This window comes from Panulirus ornatus, chromosome 7, assembly GCF_036320965.1.
Source record: "Panulirus ornatus isolate Po-2019 chromosome 7, ASM3632096v1, whole genome shotgun sequence".
NCBI lineage: Eukaryota > Metazoa > Arthropoda > Malacostraca > Decapoda > Palinuridae > Panulirus > Panulirus ornatus.
The window spans coordinates 50,659,011-50,679,825 of NC_092230.1; the positions used below are offsets into that span (position 1 = coordinate 50,659,011).

General features: G+C 40.0%; 1 protein-coding gene across 1 annotated transcript in view; it reads right to left on the reverse strand.

The window, feature by feature from the left end:
- The window catches only part of Tbcb (tubulin-binding cofactor B), a 173,326-nt gene that overhangs the window by 68,991 nt on the left and 83,520 nt on the right, over positions 1–20,815 (reverse strand). The window contains exons 4-5 of the mRNA XM_071663795.1: positions 6,999–7,092; positions 3,199–3,341 (exon numbers count right to left, since the gene is read on the reverse strand). Of these exons, the coding sequence (XP_071519896.1) occupies positions 3,199–3,341; positions 6,999–7,092 (237 nt within the window). The remainder of the gene's footprint in view (positions 1–3,198; positions 3,342–6,998; positions 7,093–20,815) is intronic.

Consider the following 20,815-nt stretch of genomic DNA (forward strand, 5'->3'; position numbering starts at 1 on the left):
ATGTGCAGTGTACATGATTCCTTAACAGTTCCTAGTCTCACCCATGTTCCATTCCTGGCACATAACTGCCCAAAGGTTCTACAGAGGCCAGTCACACGCTGCTCTTCTCGTATACTGAGCTCTTATCCTGCACAAGCTTGATGACATTTGGTTCTGGGATGGCCATGGCATGAACAGAAGGAAGGAAGGAAGAAGAACATCCTCTAATATTTCGATGTATTACTGGCTCTTAAAGCAAACTTCAATTTGTAACAGCTCTCCAGGCCCATACTTCCACATTCATCCCAAAATGACACTTGTATTTTGCTATTGTGTTGAAGCTTGGAGATGATTTCAGAATTGTATTGGATATTGTTAGGGCACCAGCAAAACCTTGAGCCTGCCTTAACAGAAAACACATTTTTTCATCTGTCAAGACTGTCTTCCCAGTAATCTTCTCCCAGTAGAGCAAATCCATGGCTTGGTTCAGTTTCTCTTTCTTAGCAGGAACGTGGGAGTGTAGATTTTGTTCCTGGAGACAGAGTATGGTGGCACATGAATGACACTGCATCTGTAGCTGACAGGTCACATGGACAGCAGACGTTATGGCCTGTCCCGTCCTACCTGCACCATCTGTTCATCCTCCTCTGCAACAAGCACCTAGGTCACTTTGTGGTCTTGAGCAAACCAAACCTTCCTCCTGCCACCCTCTTATACACCGCTGCGTGCTGCTCTTTGAGAAGGTCGTTTCAGCAGCAATTCTAGTCACTGGTGTCCTAAGCACCCACATTCCAGTGATAAGGGCCTGGCTGATGCTGACATCAAGTGAATTAGTGACCATCTCTGTAGAGGGAATATGGAAATATATTTGAAATGCAGTCATTTTGATATTCTAAGCAGTCATATGGCAAGCTGTCATAATAAAGCACAACAACTAATTACACACACTTGTAAGAAACACTTAGCAACTCTTGCTTGATCTACTTGAAATTGAGAAAACCAATCTAGGGCCTTGAAGACAGGAGATGACATTTCTTTGCTGTGCACCTTAAAAAAATGCTTCTTCTACTCCCATAGGTGAAACTCCTGCCCATTAAGTATTGAAACCAAGCTTCCTGTCAAGTTTTAGCGATACCAATCATTGTAGCTATTATGTTCAGTTCTTAACTTTTCCAATTTAGTGTCATCACCTCATTTAACTGTCAAGGATATCTACCACCTATCACCTTGAAATGTTTCAGGTGTGCATTTTTAGGCACACAGTACCCAAACAAGTGTGTTAAGATTATGTGCTCTTGTGTGGCAGGACATATAAAGGCTAAATAACAACTCTTCCCATGCAGCCAGCCAAGAAAGTTGCCATGTAGTCATAATGTGACCTATTTTCATACAGCAGAGTGACTCCTCCCCCAAAGTTGTATAAGCCTACCAAGAATGCTTCCCTCATGTCATATAGTATTCAGATAAGCCACACATCCCGGCAAACACACACAAACACACACATAAGGACTGTGCTGTGCACACAAAGCATTTCAAGTTAAGAAGAGCCGAATTTCCTATCCATTAATTAAATATTAAGACTTAAATAATTCAGAAACATGAGTTTAATGATAACAGCACAAATCTACAACAGTCACTATTTCTGAAACTTGACAAGAAGCGTAGAGTTTACAGTTAGTCCAGTTAAAGTCTCATCTAAGAGGAATTCTCCCAGCAATATTCTCACCTATAGGGTTTATCTCAGCAATATTCTTAACTACACAGTTGTAGATGCATGTTATATGAGAACTACAAAGGCACTCAGCAGGCCACATGCCTCCACTATGTTAGCAAGTCATCACATTTTGTAACCCTGTTGCTTATATATTTTATTAGTCATGATGGATGATTATTATTGAAAAATCATAAATACACTCAGAGTTTGGTAAAGTTCTTAATGCTACCATGCTAATGCAGGAAATGGCGAATAGTATGAAAAGAGAGAGATTAGTTATAAAAATGTATACTCCTGAATCAAACTGCAACATACTATGATTCTTGACAATATTCATTCACTTTAGTATAAAAGGACATGTAAATGAGACTTCACTAAGGGCCATACCATGTGAAAAAGATCTGCTTGGGATAGTTGCAACATTTGCATGGTTTCAGTAAATCAAATATATAAACTGACCTAACTGGACCAAAGTAACTTAACTTTCCCAGAATGCATCAAAACCAGGGTGGGGTTGGCAAAATATTGGAATAGATCATTGAAAGATGAGAGATACTATCTCTAGGTTACAGGATCATTCAGTCATGACAACCTAACCATGTCCCGATGGCATACAAGCAACAAAAACCTATTAGCAAAAGTTAGGCCTACTTACCTAATGCTGTGGACAATCAGGGACATATCTTGTAAAGGAGCTCCACAGCAATTGGATGCAGCTGGGTTGTGCAAGGTAGCACTGGTAAGTCTGTAGCAGTCACCTCCACTCTCACCAGAACAGCTGTTACCAGAGCGAATAATGTAGGCTCACTATATAAATCACAGACTCAAGATTCACAGTGGTATCTATACGATCATGATTCGAATATGAGCTAAGAGCTCACCAAGGAACTTTCGAGATGTTTGTCACCGACTGTACATGAGAACATAGCTACAATTTCGTACAGAGGGCCTTGTAAATCTGACCTCTAACCCTAAAACTGAAAACATAATCAGGGATAGAGCACTGTAAATATTATCTGCGGTACACATTTGGTCCAAGTCCAATCACAAAGCCATGAAATATTGAGCATGCAGGCATTCAAGTAACATCTCAGTTCACAAGATCTTATGACTCTGACCTCTGATCTCCCGATCCCACAACCTACAAATTAATCAGGGGTAAAGCTTTACACGCAGTGTCACTACTAGAAGTTTAATCATTATTCAATCTACTTGTCAAAATACAGGCATTTACTAGCACCTCAATACCCTGACCTCTAGGCCCCATCCACAAAAACTTGAGTGTGTGGGATGCATTGTATGCAATATCTTTGGTACATGTTTGGTCCTTATCCAATCTCCCAGCCAAGAGATATGCAGACAAGACTGGAATGGACTGACAGATGGACAGACAAGGGCCAACCAATATGCACTCCCGTCTTGCAAATGGAGACAGAACATGTTAAATTTAAGAATGAATACTTAATGATAAAAAACATAATAATAGACATTAAAGCACCACATACCTCACAGCGATTTCCAACAGCAATTGATTTTGCTTTATCCTCTTCAGCTTTTTCAAGTGCCTCTTTCTGCTCTTGGAGCTTTTGCTGTTCCTCCTCATTATATTTTCCCATCTTGTTCCTCATTAAAAATGATCGTACACTGTCTGTCAAAAACAGACAAAGGGCCATTGAACTAAAAACTTTTTATTATACACATAAAGTCAAATTTCTAATTTCTATACTTGATTGCCATTTCCCACATTAGCAAGGCAGCACCAGAAACAAAAGAAAGGCCAAATTTGCTTACATCCATTCTCTACCTGTCATGTGAAATGCACCTAAACCAGAGCTTCCTATCCACAACCAGGCCCCAAGAACCTTTCCCCCAATGTTTCACATGCACTGGTTCAGTCCACCAACAGAAAGTCAACTCCAGTATACTAAACTGTTTCAATTCAGTCCATCCCATACATGCCTTTCATCCCCCTGCATGTTGATACCATGACTGCTTAAAATTTTTTTCACTCTATCCTTCAATCTCCAATTTGGTCTCCCGTTTCTCCTTGTTCCCTCCACTTCTGACTCATATATCCTCTCTGTCAACATTTCCTTATTCATTCTATCCACATGTCCAAACCATTTCAGCATGCCCTCTTTTGCTCTCTCAATCACAATTTATTCATTACCACACATTTCTCCTACCCTTTCATTATTTACTTGATCCAACCACCTCACACCACAAAAGGTCCTTAAACATTTCATTTCCAACATATCCACCCTCCTTCACACAGACTAATCTATAGCCTATGACTCACATCCACAACATATTTTTGGGTCTACCATTCCTTCAAACATACCCATTTTTGCCCTCCCAGATAAAGTTCTCTCTTTCTGCACATTCTTCAGTGCTCCCAGAACCTTTGCCCCCTTCCCCACTCTATGACTCACTCTTTCATTTGCTGTCATGTCCACTCCCATATATCTAAAACACTCCACTTCCTCCAATTTTTCTCCTTTCAAACTCACACCTCAACTAACCTGTCCCTCAACCCTGCTGAACCTAATATCCTTGCTTTTATTCACATTTAGTCTAAACACTTTCTCCTTTCACACACTTCCATACTCAGTCACCAACTTCAGCATTTTCTCACTCAAATCTGCCACCAGTGCTGTATCATCAGCAAACAACAACTGAATCACTCCCTGGGCCCTCTCATCCCACAAAGACTGCATACTCATCCCTCTCTAAAAGACTCACATTTACCTCCCTTACCAACATATCCATAAGCAAATTGAACAACCATGGTGACATTACACACCCCTAATGCAGATCAACCTTTACTCAGAACCATTCACTTTCCCCTCTTCCTACTCATACACGTGCCTTACACCCTGATAAAAACTTCTCAATGCTTCTAGCAGCTTACCTCCAACATCATATATTCCTGTCATTTGCCTTCCCCAGATCCATAAAGCCAAATACAAATACATCTGTTTTTCTAAGTATCTCTCACACATTAATTAAAACACATACCCGATCCACAAATCCTCTACCACTTCTGAAACCATACTGCTCCTGTCCAATCTGATGCTGGGTACATGTCTTCTCTCTTTCTCAATCAATACTCTCCCATGCAACTTACCAGGTGTAATCAAACTTATGCCTCTGTTATATGAACACTCAAACACTCACCTTTATCCCCCTTACCTTTATACAATGCCACTATGCATGCAATGCTTTCTGCCAATCCTCAGGCACCTCACAATGACTCATACATATGTTGAAAATCCCTACCAACCAATCAACTGCAGTCATCCCCCCTTCTTAATATATCCAACAGCATTACCAGCCACTCCAGCTGCCTTGCTGCATTTCATCTTACTCAAAGCTTTCAAAACCTCTTCTCTCTTCACCAAACCACTCTCCATGGTTCTCAATTTGCATACCACCTCAGCCAAAACAACCTACATCTGCCACTCTTATCATCAAACACATTTAACAATCCTTCAAAACATTCAAAACACTCCATCTCCTTACTTCATCTATCTTTCTGTATCCATAATGCCTGTTCCAACCTGGAACTCCCTCAGGGGTGGCCACAGCAATAGTCTCCATTTATAGTGAACTCCAGTGCTGCATCTTAGCCTTTAGGGCAACTCTAGCACATTGTTTACAGAGGCTCCTACCCAATGTTTCTGCTGACTACATTTGCCAACTGCTCCTGCCTAATATTCCTACCAACTACTTCTACCAAATGTTTCTACCTAATGCACCTGTCTAAATGTTCCTACCAACTACTATCTATTGTTCCTGTCATTTTGCCAAAAGGTAAGGCTCAGGGACAGTGCTCACCACAGGAAAATCTAGTTTTGAAGAATGAGCTGTGTGGGTTAAGTGTTGTCAAGTGTTATGCATGATAAAGAGAGATTGTATGTTTGTGGACAGAATACCAGTCATCTACATGTTTGTGAGGCAGAAAGAATATACAGCTACCTAGGTCAGAGGAGTGCAACCTCCCTGCTCAATTGGTTACCTACCAACTACTATCTCACTTTCTCACTACCTGCTAACAATTCCTCTTTTACCCACTTCACCTATGTTTCCATTTGTTCTCTTGTCTTTCAAACATTATTTACCTCCTAAAATATCTTATTCTTCAAGTTTACTGATCCTCAATCAACCCAACACTCATTTACACTCTTTTTCAACCCCTGCACTTTCCTCTTGACCTGCCTCTCTCTCTCATAAATCTCCCAATCTTTTGCACTCCTATCCTGTAAGTACCACCCAAATGCCTCCCTTTTCTCTTTCATTAGGAACTTTACTTCTTCATCCCACCACTCATTACCCTTTCTAATCTGCCCACCTCCCACCTTTAGCACACCACATGCATCTATTGCACATGCCATCACTACTTTCCTAAATACCTCTCGTTCCTCAATCACGCTTTTTACTTCATTTACTCTCACCATTTTCCACTCTACACTTAATCTCTCTTGGCATCTCTTCACACAAGTTTCTTTTCCTTGTTCATTTATTCTCACCACACTCTTCTCCACAACAATGTTTCCTCTTTTTCAAAAACCTCTACAAATCTATTCCCTTGCCTCCACAAGACAGTGATCAGACATCCCACCAGCTGCCCCCCCTCAGCACATCTACATCCAAAAGTATCTCTTCTGCATGCCTATCAATTAAAATATACTATAATAATGCCCATTAACCATCTCTCCTATTCACACATGTATACTTGTGTATATCCCTCTATTTAAGCCAGGTATCCCAATCATCAGTCCTTTTTCAGTACACAACTCCACAAGCTCTTCGCCATTTCTAATTATAACAATGAATACCCCAATTTACCCTCAACTGCCTCATTCTTTACCTTCACATTGAAATTACCCATTATCAATACCCAATCTCTTACATGAAAACTACTGACACACTCACTCATCTGCTCCCTTATATTTGCCTCTTCATCTTTCTTCTCACTGCCAGGTGCCTAAGTACTACTAATCACTCATCTCTCACTGTCCATTTTCAATTTATCCACCTCAATCTAGAATTTACTTCCTTACACTCTATCACAATTTTCTATAGGTCCTGAATAATATGATATAATACAAAACTCAGGAAGATTTTCGGACAACAAGTCATCCATCACAGGTTACGAGACTCTCAGGAACCACTAATGACACAGTTTTCAGTGATAATACAATTAGATCTTCAATGAACTAGTAACCATGATAGGATACACATGAGGGGAAGGAGGAAATAACTAACTATATATGGCTAAACAAAATTTACACAAAAAACTAACCATTTCGTTTGCTGTAGTCATCTTCAGACAACTCAAACTTTTCAACATTAGACAGATCATCAAATTCTCCCATTTTTGTGGAATCATCTGTTACCTGAGAAAAATAATGATAATCATCCTAACAGAGTCATCTATGAAAATTATCAAACCTTAGGAGATACAAAAGTTACAAAATCTTGGTATTTCTGATAGACACACAAAATTGTCCAGAGATCAAGTAAACAATACTGTTACAAAAGGGAAAATTAAAGCTTCAGAATCTTGAATCCTGGGCTGAATGAGCAGATGGACAGGTTTAGCAAAATGTTACAATACATGGTACCCTGATGACTCGTCATTATGTCAATTCAAGGATTATAAATAATTTTCATGAATGGGAGACTGCTACTCTAACCTGGAACATCATATTAGATATAAGACATCAGCTTTATCATTCAAAAAAATGCTTACAATAACACCAGCAGTTTTCAAGATTCTCCATATGCTCTTAAATAAAGCAGCCCAAATTCACAATACCATATACTTTTAACCCTCACATGTCAACTAACATTAACTAATGTCTTCTTAGGAATCACCAGTTGACATCAGGTAATGCTGCTTTACCTTTCCCACCTCAGTTTAAATATACAACTGGCTAATCTAAAGAACTTTATTGCTTTTTTTGTCAGAACCACTTTTTTTTTTTTTTTTTTTGCGGTCTCCCGCGTTTGCGAGGTAGCGCAAGGAAACAGACGAAAGAAATGGCCCAACCCACCCCCCATACACATGTATATACATACGTCCACACACGCAAATATACATACCTACACAGCTTTCCATGGTTTACCCCAGACGCTTCACATGCCTTGATTCAATCCACTGACAGCACGTCAACCCCGGTATACCACATCGCTCCAATTCACTCTATTCCTTGCCCTCCTTTCACCCTCCTGCATGTTCAGGCCCCGATCACACAAAATCTTTTTCACTCCATCTTTCCACCTCCAATTTGGTCTCCCACTTCTCCTCGTTCCCTCCACCTCCGACACATATATCCTCTTGGTCATTCTTTCCTCACTCATTCTCTCCATGTGCCCAAACCATTTCAAAACACCCTCTTCTGCTCTCTCAACCACGCTCTTTTTATTTCCACACATCTCTCTTACCCTTACGTTACTCACTCGATCAAACCACCTCACACCACACATTGTCCTCAAACATCTCATTTCCAGCACATCCATCCTCCTGCGCACAACTCTATCCATAGCCCACGCTTCGCAACCATACAACATTGTTGGAACCACTATTCCTTCAAACATACCCATTTTTGCTTTCCGAGATAATGTTCTCGACTTCCACACATTCTTCAAGGCTCCCAGAATCTTCGCCCCCTCCTCCACCCTATGATCCACTTCCGCTTCCATGGTTCCATCCGCTGCCAGATCCACTCCCAGATATCTAAAACACTTCACTTCCTCCAGTTTTTCTCCATTCAAACTCACCTCCCAATTGACTTGACCCTCAACCCTACTGTACCTAATAACCTTGCTTTTATTCACATTTACTCTTAACTTTCTTCTTCCACACACTTTACCAAACTCAGTCACCAGCTTCTGCAGTTTCTCACATGAATCAGCCACCAGTGCTGTATCATCAGCGAACAACAACTGACTCACTTCCCAAGCTCTCTCATCCCCAACAGACTTCATACTTGCCCCTCTTTCCAAAACTCTTGCATTCACCTCCCTAACAACCCCATCCATAAACAAATTAAACAACCATGGAGACATCAACACCCCTGCCACAAACCTACATTCACTGAGAACCAATCACTTTCCTCTCTTCCTACACATACACATGCCTTACATCCTCGATAAAAACTTTTCACTGCTTCTAACAACTTGCCTCCCACACCATATATTCTTAATACCTTCCACAGAGCATCTCTATCAACTCTATCATATGCCTTCTCCAGATCCATAAATGCTACATACAAATCCATTTGCTTTTCTAAGTATTTCTCACATACATTCTTCAAAGCAAACACCTGATCCACACAGTAGTTTAATTTCACTGTTCTGTCTATTGTACACTTAATAGACTTGATAGGAAAAAATTCTGATTGATTCCGTATCCCTACAACCACTATTGAAAGGAGAGAGCCATCAACAATGTAGGCTGGGTATACAAAGAAACCCAATGGAAATATGTAAACTGCTGAATCACCTAAAGAGGAACACTTTAAGAGGAAAGTGAAAGATGAACAATATGAGAAATGTTAAAATAAAAGCAACTTGGTAATTTCTACAGGTTATAAAGAGAAGGCTTGCACAGGCATTCTTAGTAACCACAATGTTAGGCAACAAATTACATTACTGAACCTTAATTTTCTCTCCATATGATCATAGGGTGATAGAGGACTTTGGTAGCAGATGACTGGTACAGAGAAAGAATATTTCTTCAGAAAAAACACATCCAATATCCTCCCAAATAAGCCATCCACTTGCCACCATCATACATATTTTCAACGTTATTCACCAATAACACCAAGCCTTTACATAGAGTGTATAACTATGCTCAAGATGAATAAACAAAATCTTCTAAGTCCTCCTCACACATTGCAGCCATTTTTACCCCTACACATTTGTTGTGTGAAGTGTAAAACTTCTTAATATACTTGTTATTCATCACAAACAATGTGCCCATATATAAAATAAATTTACAATGAAAAAAATGTTCAAAGAAAAAAACAAGAACTCCTCATCCTCACTTCTCTCTAAAAGCTGTCAGACATGCCACCCATGCCTCACTTCACCCCTCACTCAGAAATGGAATCTCTCTCTCTCTCTCTCTCTCTCTCTCTCTCTCTCTCTCTCATGGCCTGGAAATATGAAGAGGATGAGTGAGACACTAAATAACAGGGTATTCATTTAAAAAGAGGGAACAAGGAAAAAGGGGAACCGAAGAGGAGGTGGAAGGATGGTTTGACAGATGCTTTGAAGGCATGAGGCCTGTACATGCATGAGGGTGTAAAGTGTGCTGGGATTAAGAGAATTGGAGCATTGTGGTTTACAAGGGACAACATGCTGTCAATGGGCTCAACCTAGGCATATAAAGCAGGTGGGGGAAATAAGGATAAGAGGCTCTGGTTTCTGTCCATTATAAATGACAGTTAAACAATGAATGCGAGTAAATGAGGCCATTCCTCACTTGATCCTAGCACTACCACGCTAACGTGGGAAACTGTAAACATAAGAGAGAAAGAATGAAGTAAAGTAAACCCTCGATTTAACGGACCTTGATTTAACAGACTTTGGTTTTAACAAACTGGGAAATAAGAGCTCATTAATTGAAAACAATTTGAAAAGTTTTTAAAAATTTTAAAGATCTCAAACGCCACACCATTTCGTATCACACTTGTTTTTGGTAGTGTGGGGTACACTCTCCTTGTTTTGTCTGTCTGCCTAAAGCTACTGTGGTCAGGTTATATACAGAGAATTTTGACTTTATTAAACAATTTTGCACTCCTTACCATTCAAATAGGCATCAAGTAAAAGAAAGCATGTGAACAGTATATTGTATTACTGTATATTGTATTGTATCAAAAAATGGCAAATAGATTACATTCTCGATTTAACAGACTTTCTGCCTTACCAGACATCCCTCCTCCCAATTAGTCCATTAAATTGAGCGTTCAATGTATATATATATTTAATGCCCACCAATGAAATAGGGAAAAGGGGGCTGCGGTACAACTATCAAGGATAAACATAAAAACTGTGTATTCACCACCAACTAGTACTTTATTGGTTTCCCATTACTCTTTATACACTCTTTGAATAACCAAAGTTCTGAAGTCATTTGGGATACATCTTTACCCAAATTACAGCTTTACCCATAACAACGGGCTGCCTCCAGCTTAGCTAGCGAAGATGTATTTCTGTCGTGTAATATCACTGTAATAAGCACCAGCAAGTTTTCTGCTGGATTCAAATCTGGTGTATTCCCGGACCTGTCACTGAAAAACCCCAATGAACAGTCCTTAATCTAATCATTGACTAGTTTGGCAGTGCAGCAGGTAGCCATATCCTGCATGAACGCTCTGACCTCGCACTTTCTGAACGAATCTGGAAGATGGTCGCACAGCAGTTAAGGCTACTACCTGTTCAGTTTCATTCTTTGGCAATAATGCAAGGTCCCAACATAATAACAACTGAAACAATCCCATAAGTGAAACAGGGAACTTTACAATGCTTGCAATGTACTTGGGGGTCAAATGGATCACAGCATGGTCAACTATACACCTGCCTGCCATGGCCACCTTTCACAAAAAAGGTGGACTCATCACTCCACAAGACACTTTTAAACTTAGCCATATACCATACTACATATTTCTTACAAAAGTCGATTCTTTTCTTCTGGTACCCATGGGCTATAAGCAGTATGGGATGCAGCCTGCAACTCCAGTACATAGGGTCCTCATGTAAGCAGCACTTCACTATCAATTCCAACACATCAATGAGCAATCTAGTTTTTTCTTTTTAATTCTTTTGCACTCCAGCATTGATCTGCATCCTCTTGACATTTAAAAACTTTCAGGGTATGTGGATAGGTTTTCCAGGCCTTCCCAGGGCATTTCATGTGGGTCGATGTAGCTGTGCTGCAGCTATCATTAAATATCCTCCCTGATCATTGTACTGATCTCAAGCTCTCACCCATAATATTAGAAATTTCCTTAAGTGGCTTAATTCTCTTCTAAAGTGCAACTACAGAAGCTAGTTTGTCATTTGTAAAGTAAACATTTCCAGAGCATAAGTGGGGAACACAAGACATACCCACCTCCTACAACAGTTAAGCTGCAATGATGTAGACTTGTGGTATGCCAGCATACGTAGTTGCCATAGCTTTCTACAGTATCTCAACCTCTCAGGCAGATATCAACATTATTTTAAGTGGGGTAAAATGCTTTGCATCATATCATATATATATATTATACTTCTTTCATACTCGAATGCCATTTCCCGCATTAGCAATACAGCGCCAGGAAACAAAGAAAAGACACATCCACTCACATACATATACAAAAAACCCTCGATTTAATGGCCTACTTGGGGGAAGGGGTGTCAGTTAATGCCAAATGTCTGTTAAATTGAATGTAGCCAAAGGGCCATTTTTTAGTAGAATACACATTCTGCAGTAAAACAATATACAGTTCACACTCTTTCTTTTAACTCCTCTATCACTCGATGCCATTTTGAATTGTAAGGTGTGCAAAATCATTTAATAAATAAAGTCACAATTCTCTGCTTATAACCTGACTGCACAACAGCTTGAGACAGACTGAGACCAAAACAAAGTGAGTATACCCCATGCTACCAAAAACAGGGTGCAATATGAAACGTGCATAGTGCAGCATTTGAGATTCTTTTTATTCTTTTGAATTTTATAAAATAATCATATGATGTATCACTATTTGTCTGGTCCCTTAAACCTGAAACCCATTACATTGGGGCCCATTAAATTGAGAGTTTACGGTAAATATATTGCAATAGGTCACAGTGATGCACGTGATAACAACGAAGAAAATAAAACATTATCAGTTCCTAAGTGCACTTTCGTGTAATGATCACATCGTCAGGGGAGATATAAGAATGAGATAGAAGACATACAACAGTCAGTTGATATACAAGAGACACAGATAACACGCTATTGGTAAAACAAGTGCCTACCAATGGCGTCTTAGCTGCATCTATTCCTTGTAAACAGTACCCTTTCCTGTCCACATAATAAAAAAAAAATATATGATAGGCTTGTTGCCAGACCCAAACACCACCATCTGGTAATGCTTGTCTACCAATGGTATCTTAGCTACATCTCTTCCTTGTATATCAACTGACTGTTCTACATCTCCTATCTCATCACTGTATCTCCCCTGACAATGTGATTGTAATATTACACAAAAGTGCACTTAGGAACTTATCATGTTTCATTTTCCTCATGGTTATCGGCATACACTAGATTACGTGCATCATTGTGACCTCTTGCAACATGGATACCACATGGCCCTTCCACTACTTTTCTACAAGCTCGCCTGGTCTTTCCTCCTCTGTTACTGCTTATTCCAAATTGTTAATCAAGGCCCACAACCTGAAGTAACGATTTGAATTCCTTAAGAGATGCCTCGATGAACAAGTGCTTCCAAGTTCCAACCTGCTGCAACAGTTGTTGTTGATGTCTGGTTGACAATCTGATGAATTTCAAAATAGCATTTTGAAGAAACTCAATGACCTAAAGAAGATTAAGATGGAAGAGGCTTGCATTTCAAGAGAGAATGAATGCACCTTTCAAATGGCTAAACCTACACAATGGAAGAACCGTATGTTGGACTATTGCTATAACAGGTTAAAAAGTGAGTGTAATAGTCTTCAAAGGAAACTGAACTGTAAATTAGACCACCTTATGAAAACAGTGATTGGAATAAGAACACAAACTCTTCCTTTGTGGTGAACCTTTCCAATAAACAACTTGATAAGGATTCTTTGTGTCCTAGGCAATGGTACAAGTTTTGTTTGCTCCAACAGAGAAGTTTTTGTGTCCTAAGCTATGGTACAAGTTTTGTTTGCTCAAAGAGAAGTTTTTTGTCCTAGGATAAGGTATAAGTTTTGTTTGCTCCAACAGAGAAGTTACTGTAAGTTTTGTTTGCTCTAACAAAGAAGTTAACAAAATCATTCTGTAATTTGGAAAAGTACACTCAATTTCTTATCAATGAAGTTAACATTTGTAAAGGTGCAGTGTATGCCAGTTTGTCAAAACCAGCTGCTCCCAATTTTCCAAAAAGATTCATCTGTGCTATTAAAAATTTGAAGAAAAATAATGAACAACACATAACTAAAGCTGATAAGGCTAACACAGTTGTTATCATGGACAAAGTTAATCATGGCAAAAATGTGATAATACAACAAACTTTAAGCTCAGTAGAAATCCCTAAAAAGCAATTAATTCTCACTTTAATAAAGAACTGAAGTTGTTGTTGAAAGGTAATGTTCTTTAATCAAAAAATTTTCATCATAGTCCCTTTCACTGCCATATATGTATGGATTAATCAATCACATATAAATTATCAAAATGGTTAGTTTCTTTATCAAGCCCACTAGTTGGTAAGATATCAAATTCTAATATCATGAACAGTATAGCTTTAGTTAACAAGCTTAATGATAGCCATGTTGATTTCAATTTCAAACTAGTAAGCTTTGATGTTTCATCCTTGTTCACAAAAGTTCCAGTTGATGATTTCTTAGAACATTAGGTTGGTGCCTTGGATAATCTTGATTTACACGCTTCAAATTCTATCTTCAATGCATTGATAAAATTGTTTATAAAAGACTGTGCAATTCAATTCAATGGAGAATATTATGCTCAGAAACTGGGTATGGTGATGGGTAACCTATTTCACCAGTATTAAGTAATCTTTACATGGAATTCTTTGAAACAAAATTATTTAGGGATATCTTACCCTCTAAGGCAATCTGGTTTGGGTATGTAGATGATCTTTGTGTTTGGCCAACATACTTACACAAGCAGGGGACAGCGATGCTATTTTCCTCTGGGGCGGGGTAGCGACAAGAATGGACAGAGGCAAGCAAGTATGAAATGTAAATGTGTATGTATGTAATGTCTGTGTATGTGTATGTATATGTATATATATAATGATATGTATATCCCTGGGGATAAGGGAGAAAGAATGCTTCCTACACATTCCCGCGTGTCGTAAAAGGTGACTAAAGGGGACGAGGGGCTAGAAACCCTCCCCTCCTTATATTTCAACTTTCTAAAAGAAGAAACAGAAGTCATGCGGGATTGCTCATCCTCCTCGAAGGCTCAGATTGGGGTGTCTAAATGTGTGTGCATGTAACCAAGATGAGAAAAAAGGAAATAGGTAGCATGTTTGAGAAAAGGAAACTGGATGTTTTGGCTCTGAGTGAAACAAAGCTCAAGGGTAAAAGTGGTTTGGGAATGTCTTAGGAGTAAAGTCGGGTTGGTGATGGGACAAGAGCAAAGGAAGGAGTAGCACTACTCCTGAAACAGGAGTTGTGGGAGTATGTGATAGAGTGTAAGAAAGTAAACTCTCAATTGATATGGGTAAAACTGAAAGTTGATGGAGAGAGCTGGATGATTACTAGTGCCTATGCACCTGGTCATGAGAAGAAATATCATGAGAGGCAAATGTTTTGGGAGCAGCTGAGTGAGTGTGTTAGCAGCTTTGATGCACAAGACCAGGTTATAGTAATGGGTGATGTAAATGCAAAGGTGAGTAATGTGGCAGTTGAGGGTATAATTGGGGTACATGGGGTGTTCAGTGTTGTAAATGGAAATGGTGAAGAGCTTGTAGATTTGTGTGCTGAAAAAGGAATGGTGATTGGGAATACCTGGCGTAAAAAGAGAGATATACATAAGTATACATATGTAAGTAGGAGAGATGGCCAGAGAGCATTACTGGATTATGTGTTAATTGATAGGTGCATGAAAAAGACTTTTTGGATGTTAATGTGCTGAGAGGGGCAACTGAAGGGATGTCTGATCATAATCTTGTGGAGATGAAGGTGAAGATTTGTAGAGGTTTTCAGAAAAAAAGAAAGAATGTTGGGATGATGTGAGTGGTAAGAGTAAGTGAGCTTAGAAAAGAGACTTGTGTGAGGAAGTACCAGGAGAGATTGAGTGCAGAATGGAGAAAGGTGAGAGCAAATGACGTAAGGGGAAAAGGGAGAGGAATGGGATGTATTTAGGGAAGCAGTGATGGCTTGTGCAAAAAATGCCTTTGGCATGAGAAAGGTTGGAGGTAGGCACATTAGAAAGGGTAGTGAATGGTGGGATGAAGTAAGAGTGTTAATGAAAAAGAGGGAGGCATTTGGATGATTTTTGCAGGGAAGTAGCGAGAATGAATGGGACATGTATAAAAGAAAGAGGCAAAAGGTCAAGAAAAAGTGCAAGGGGTGAAAAAGAGGACAAATAAGATTTGGAGTGAGAGAGTATCCTTAAATTTTAATGCGACTATAAAGATTTTTGGAAGGAGTTAAATAAAGTGCATAAGACAAGAGAACAAATGGGAACATTGGTGAAAGGGGTCAATGGGGAGGTAATAACAAGTAGAGGTGAAGTGAGGAGATGGAGGGAGTATTCTGAAGGTTTGTTGACTGTGTGACGATAGAGTGGCAGATATAGGGTGTTTTAGTTGAGGTGGTATGCAAAGTGAGAAGGTCAGGGAGAATGGTTTGGTAAAAAGAGAAAAGGTTGTGAAAGCTTTCCGGAAAATGAAAGCCAGTAAGGCAGCAGGTTTGAATGGTATTGCAATAGAATGCATTATAAAAGGGGGTGACTTTGATGTTGACCAGTTGGTAAGGATATTCACTGTATGTTTGGTTCATGGTGAAGTGCCTGAGGATTTACAGAATGCATGCATAGTGCCATTGTACAAAGGAAAAGTGGATAAAGGTTCATTGTGAAGTGCCTGAGGATTGGCAGAATGCTTGCATAGAGCCATTGTACAAAGGCAAAGGGGATAAAGGTGAGTGTTCAAATTACAGAGGTGTAAGTTTGTTGAGTATTCCTAGGAAGTTATATGGGAGGGTATTGATTGCGAGGGTAAAGGCATGTACAGAGCATCAGATTGGGGAAGAGCAGTGTGGTTTCAGAAGTGGTAAAGGATGTGTGGATCAGGTGTTTGCTTTGAAGAATGTATGCGAGAAATACTTAAGAAAACAGATGGATTTGTATGTAGCATTTATGGATCTGGAGAAGGCATACGATAGAGTTGATAGAGGTGCTCTGTAGAAGGTATTACGAGTATATGGTGTGAACGGTAAGTTGCTAGAAATGAAAAGATTTTATCAAGGATGTAAGGCATGTGCACAAGTAGGAAGAGAGGAAAGTGATTGGTTCCCAGTGAATTTCAGTCTGCGGCAGGGGTGTATGATGTCTCCATAGTTGTTTAATCTGTTTTGGATGGGGCTGTTAGGGAGGTGAATGCAAGAGTTTTGGAGAGAGGGGCAAATATGCAATCTGTTTTGGATGAGAGGGCTTGGAAAATGAGTCAGTTATTGTTTGCTGATGATACAGCACTGGTGGCTGATTCAGGTGAGAATCTGCAGAAGTTGTTGACTGAGTTTGGTAAAGTGTGTGAAAGAAGAAAGCTGAGAGTAAATGTGAATAAGAGCAAGGGTATCAGGTTCAGTAGGGTTCAGGGACAAGTTAACTGGGAGATAAGTTTGAATGGAGAAAAACTGGAGGAAGTGAAGTGTTTTAGATTTCTGGGAGTGGATTTAGCAATGGATGGAACCATGGAAGTGGAAGCGAGTCACAAGGTGGGGAAGGGGAATGCGAGGAAGGTGAGAATGTTATCGTGGAGAGCAAAAATGGGTATGTCTGAAGGAATAGTGGTTCCAACAATGCTATATGGTTGCAAGTCATGGGCTATAGGTAGGGTTGTGCGGAGGGTGGATGTGTTGGAAATGTAATGTTTGAGAACAATCTGTGGTGTGAGGTGGTTTGATTAAGTAATAAAAGGGTAAGAGAGATTTGTGGTAATAAAGAGTGTGGTTGAGAAGGTAGAAGGTGTGTTGAAATTGTTTGGTCACAAGGAGAGAATGAGTGAGGAAAGATTAACAAAGGATATATGTGTAAGAGGTAGAGGGAACGAGGAGAAGTGGGAGACCAAATTGGAGGTGGGAGGATGGAGCGAAAAAGAATCTAAGCAACCAGGGCCTAAAAATACAGGAGGGTGAAAGGCACAAGAAGGAATAGAGTGAAATAGAATTATGTGGTATACCAGGGTCAACGTGATGTCAATGGATTGAACCAGGGAATGTGAAGTGTCTGGGGTAAACCATGGAAAGTTTTGTGGGGCCTGGATATGAAATGGGAGCTGTGGTTTCGGTGCATTACACATGACAGCTAGAGACTGAGTGTGAATGTGTGTGGCCTTTTTTATCTTTTCCTAGCGCTACCTCGCAAGGGGTGGTGGGGAATACGCTATTTCATGTCTGGCAGGGTGCTGAGAGGAATGGATGAAAGCAGCAAGTATGATTATGTACATGTATATATATGTATATGTCTGTGTATGTATACATTGAAACGCATAGGTATGTTTATGTGCGTGTGTGGGCATTTATGTATAAACATGTGCATGTGGGTGGGTTGGGCCATTCTTTCGTCTGTTTTCTTGCGCTACCTCGCTAACACGGGAAACGACAATTAAGTATAATAAAAAATGATTATGTGAATGTATGTATATGAGTGTACGTGGGCATTTATGTGAATATTTATGTGTATAATAAAATATAAATAAAAATATATATATACATATATATATATTTCCAATGCCTCTCTCTTCTCTTTCACCAATAATCTTACTTCTTCATCCCACCACTCACTACCCTTTCTAATCAACCCACCTCCCACTCTTCTCGTGCCACAAGCATCTTTTGCGCAATCCATCACTGATCCCCTAAATAACATCCCATTCCTCCCCCACTACCCTTACTTCCATTGTTCTCACCTTTTTCCATTCTGTACTCAGTCTCTCCAGGTACTTCCTCACACAAGTCTCCTTCCCAAGCTCACTTACTCTCACCACCCTCTTCACCCTAACATTCACTCTTCTTTTCTGAAAACCCATACAAATCTTCACCTTACCCTCCACAAGATAATGATCAGACATCCCTCCAGTTGCACCTCTCAGCACATTAACATCCAAAAGTCTCTCTTTCGCACGCCTGTCAATTAACACGTAATTCAATAACGCTCTCTGGCCATCTCTCCTACTTACATACGTATACTTATGTATATCTCGCTTTTTAAACCAGGTATTCCCAATCACCAGTCCTTTTTCAGCACATAACTCTACAAGCTCTTCACCATTTCCATTTACAACACTGAACACCCCATGTATACCAATTATTCCCTCAACTGCCACATTACTCACCTTTGCATTCAAATCACCCATCACTATAACCTGGTCTCATGCATCAAAACCACTAACAAACTCATTCAGCTGCTCCCAAAACACTTGCCTCTCATGATCTTTCTTCTCATGCCCAGGTGCATATGAACCAATAATCACCCATCTCTCTCCATCAACTTTCAGTTTTACCCATATTAATCGAGAATTTACTTTCTTACATTCTATCACATACTCCCACAACTCCTGTTTCAGGAGTACTGCTACTCCTTCCCTTGCTCTTGTCCTCTCACTAACCCCTGACTTTACTCCCAAGACATTTTTGCAGGGAAAAAATGCAATTGAGTGGGAGATGTATAAAGAAAGAGACAGGAGGTCAAGAGAAAGGTGCAAGAGGTGAAAAAGAGGGCAAATGAGAGTTGGGGTGAGAGAGTATCATTAAATTTTAGGGAGAATAAAAAGATGTTCTGGAAGGAGGTAAATAAAGCGCGTAAGACAAGGGAGCAAATGGGAACTTCAGTGAAGGGCGCAAATGGGGAGGTGATAACAAGTAGTGGTGATGTGAGAAGGAGATGGAGTGAGTATTTTGAAGGTTTGTTGAATGTGTTTGATGATAGAGTGGCAGATATAGGGTGTTTTGGTCGAGGTGGTGTGCAAAGTGCGAGGGTTAGGGAAAATGATTTGGTAAACAGAGAAGAGGTAGTAAAAGCTTTGCAGAAGATGAAAGCTGGCAAGGCAGCAGGTTTGGATGGTATTGCAGTGGAACTTATTAAAAAAGGGGGTGACTGTATTATTGACTGGTTGGTAAGGTTATTTAATGTATGTATGACTCATGGTGAGGTGCCTGAGGATTGGCGGAATGCTTGCATAGTGCCATTGTACAAAGGCAAAGGGGATAAGAGTGAGTTCTCAAATTACAGAGGTATAAGTTTGTTGAGTATTCCTGGTAAATTATATGGGAGGGTATTGATTGAGAGGGTGAAGGCATGTACAGAGCATCAGATTGGGGAAGAGCAGTGTGGTTTCAGAAGTGGTAGAGGATGTGTGGATCAGGTGTTTACTTTGAAGAATGTATGTGAGAAATACTTAGAAAAGCAAATGGATTTGTATGTAGCATTTATGGATCTGGAGAAGGCATATGATAGAGTTGATAGAGATGCTCTGTGGAAGGTATTGAGAATATATGGTGTGGGAGGCAAGTTGTTAGAAGCAGTGAAAAGTTTTTATCGAGGATGTAAGGCATGTGTACGTGTAGGAAGAGAGGAAAGTGATAGGCTCTCAGTGAATGTACGTTTGCGGCAGGGGTGAGTGATGTCTCCATGGTTGTTTAATTTGTTTATGGATGGGGTTGTTAGGGAGGTAAATGCAAGAGTTTTGGAAAGAGGGGCAAGTATGAAGTCTGTTGGGGATGAGAGAGCTTGGGAAGTGAGTCAGTTGTTGTTCCCTGATGATACAGCGCTGGTGGCTGATTCATGTGAGAAACTGCAGAAGCTGGTGACTGAGTTTGGTAAAGTGTGTGAAAGAAGAAAGTTAAGAGTAAATGTGAATAAGAGCAAGGCAAGTAGGTACAGTAGGTTGAGGGTCAAGTTAATTGGGAGGTAAGTTTGAATGGAGAAAACTGGAGGAAGTAAAGTGTTTTAGATATCTGGGAGTGGATCTGGCAGCGGATGGAACCATGGAAGTGGAAGTAGATCAAAGGGTGGGGGAGGGGGCGAAAATCCTGGGAGCCTTGATGAATGTGTGGAAGTCGAGAACATTATCTCGGAAAGCAAAAATGGGTATGTTTGAAGGAATAGTGGTTCCAACAATGTTGTATGGTTGCGAAGCGTGGGCTATGGATAGAGTTGTGCGCAGGAGGATGGATGTGCTGGAAATGAGATGTTTG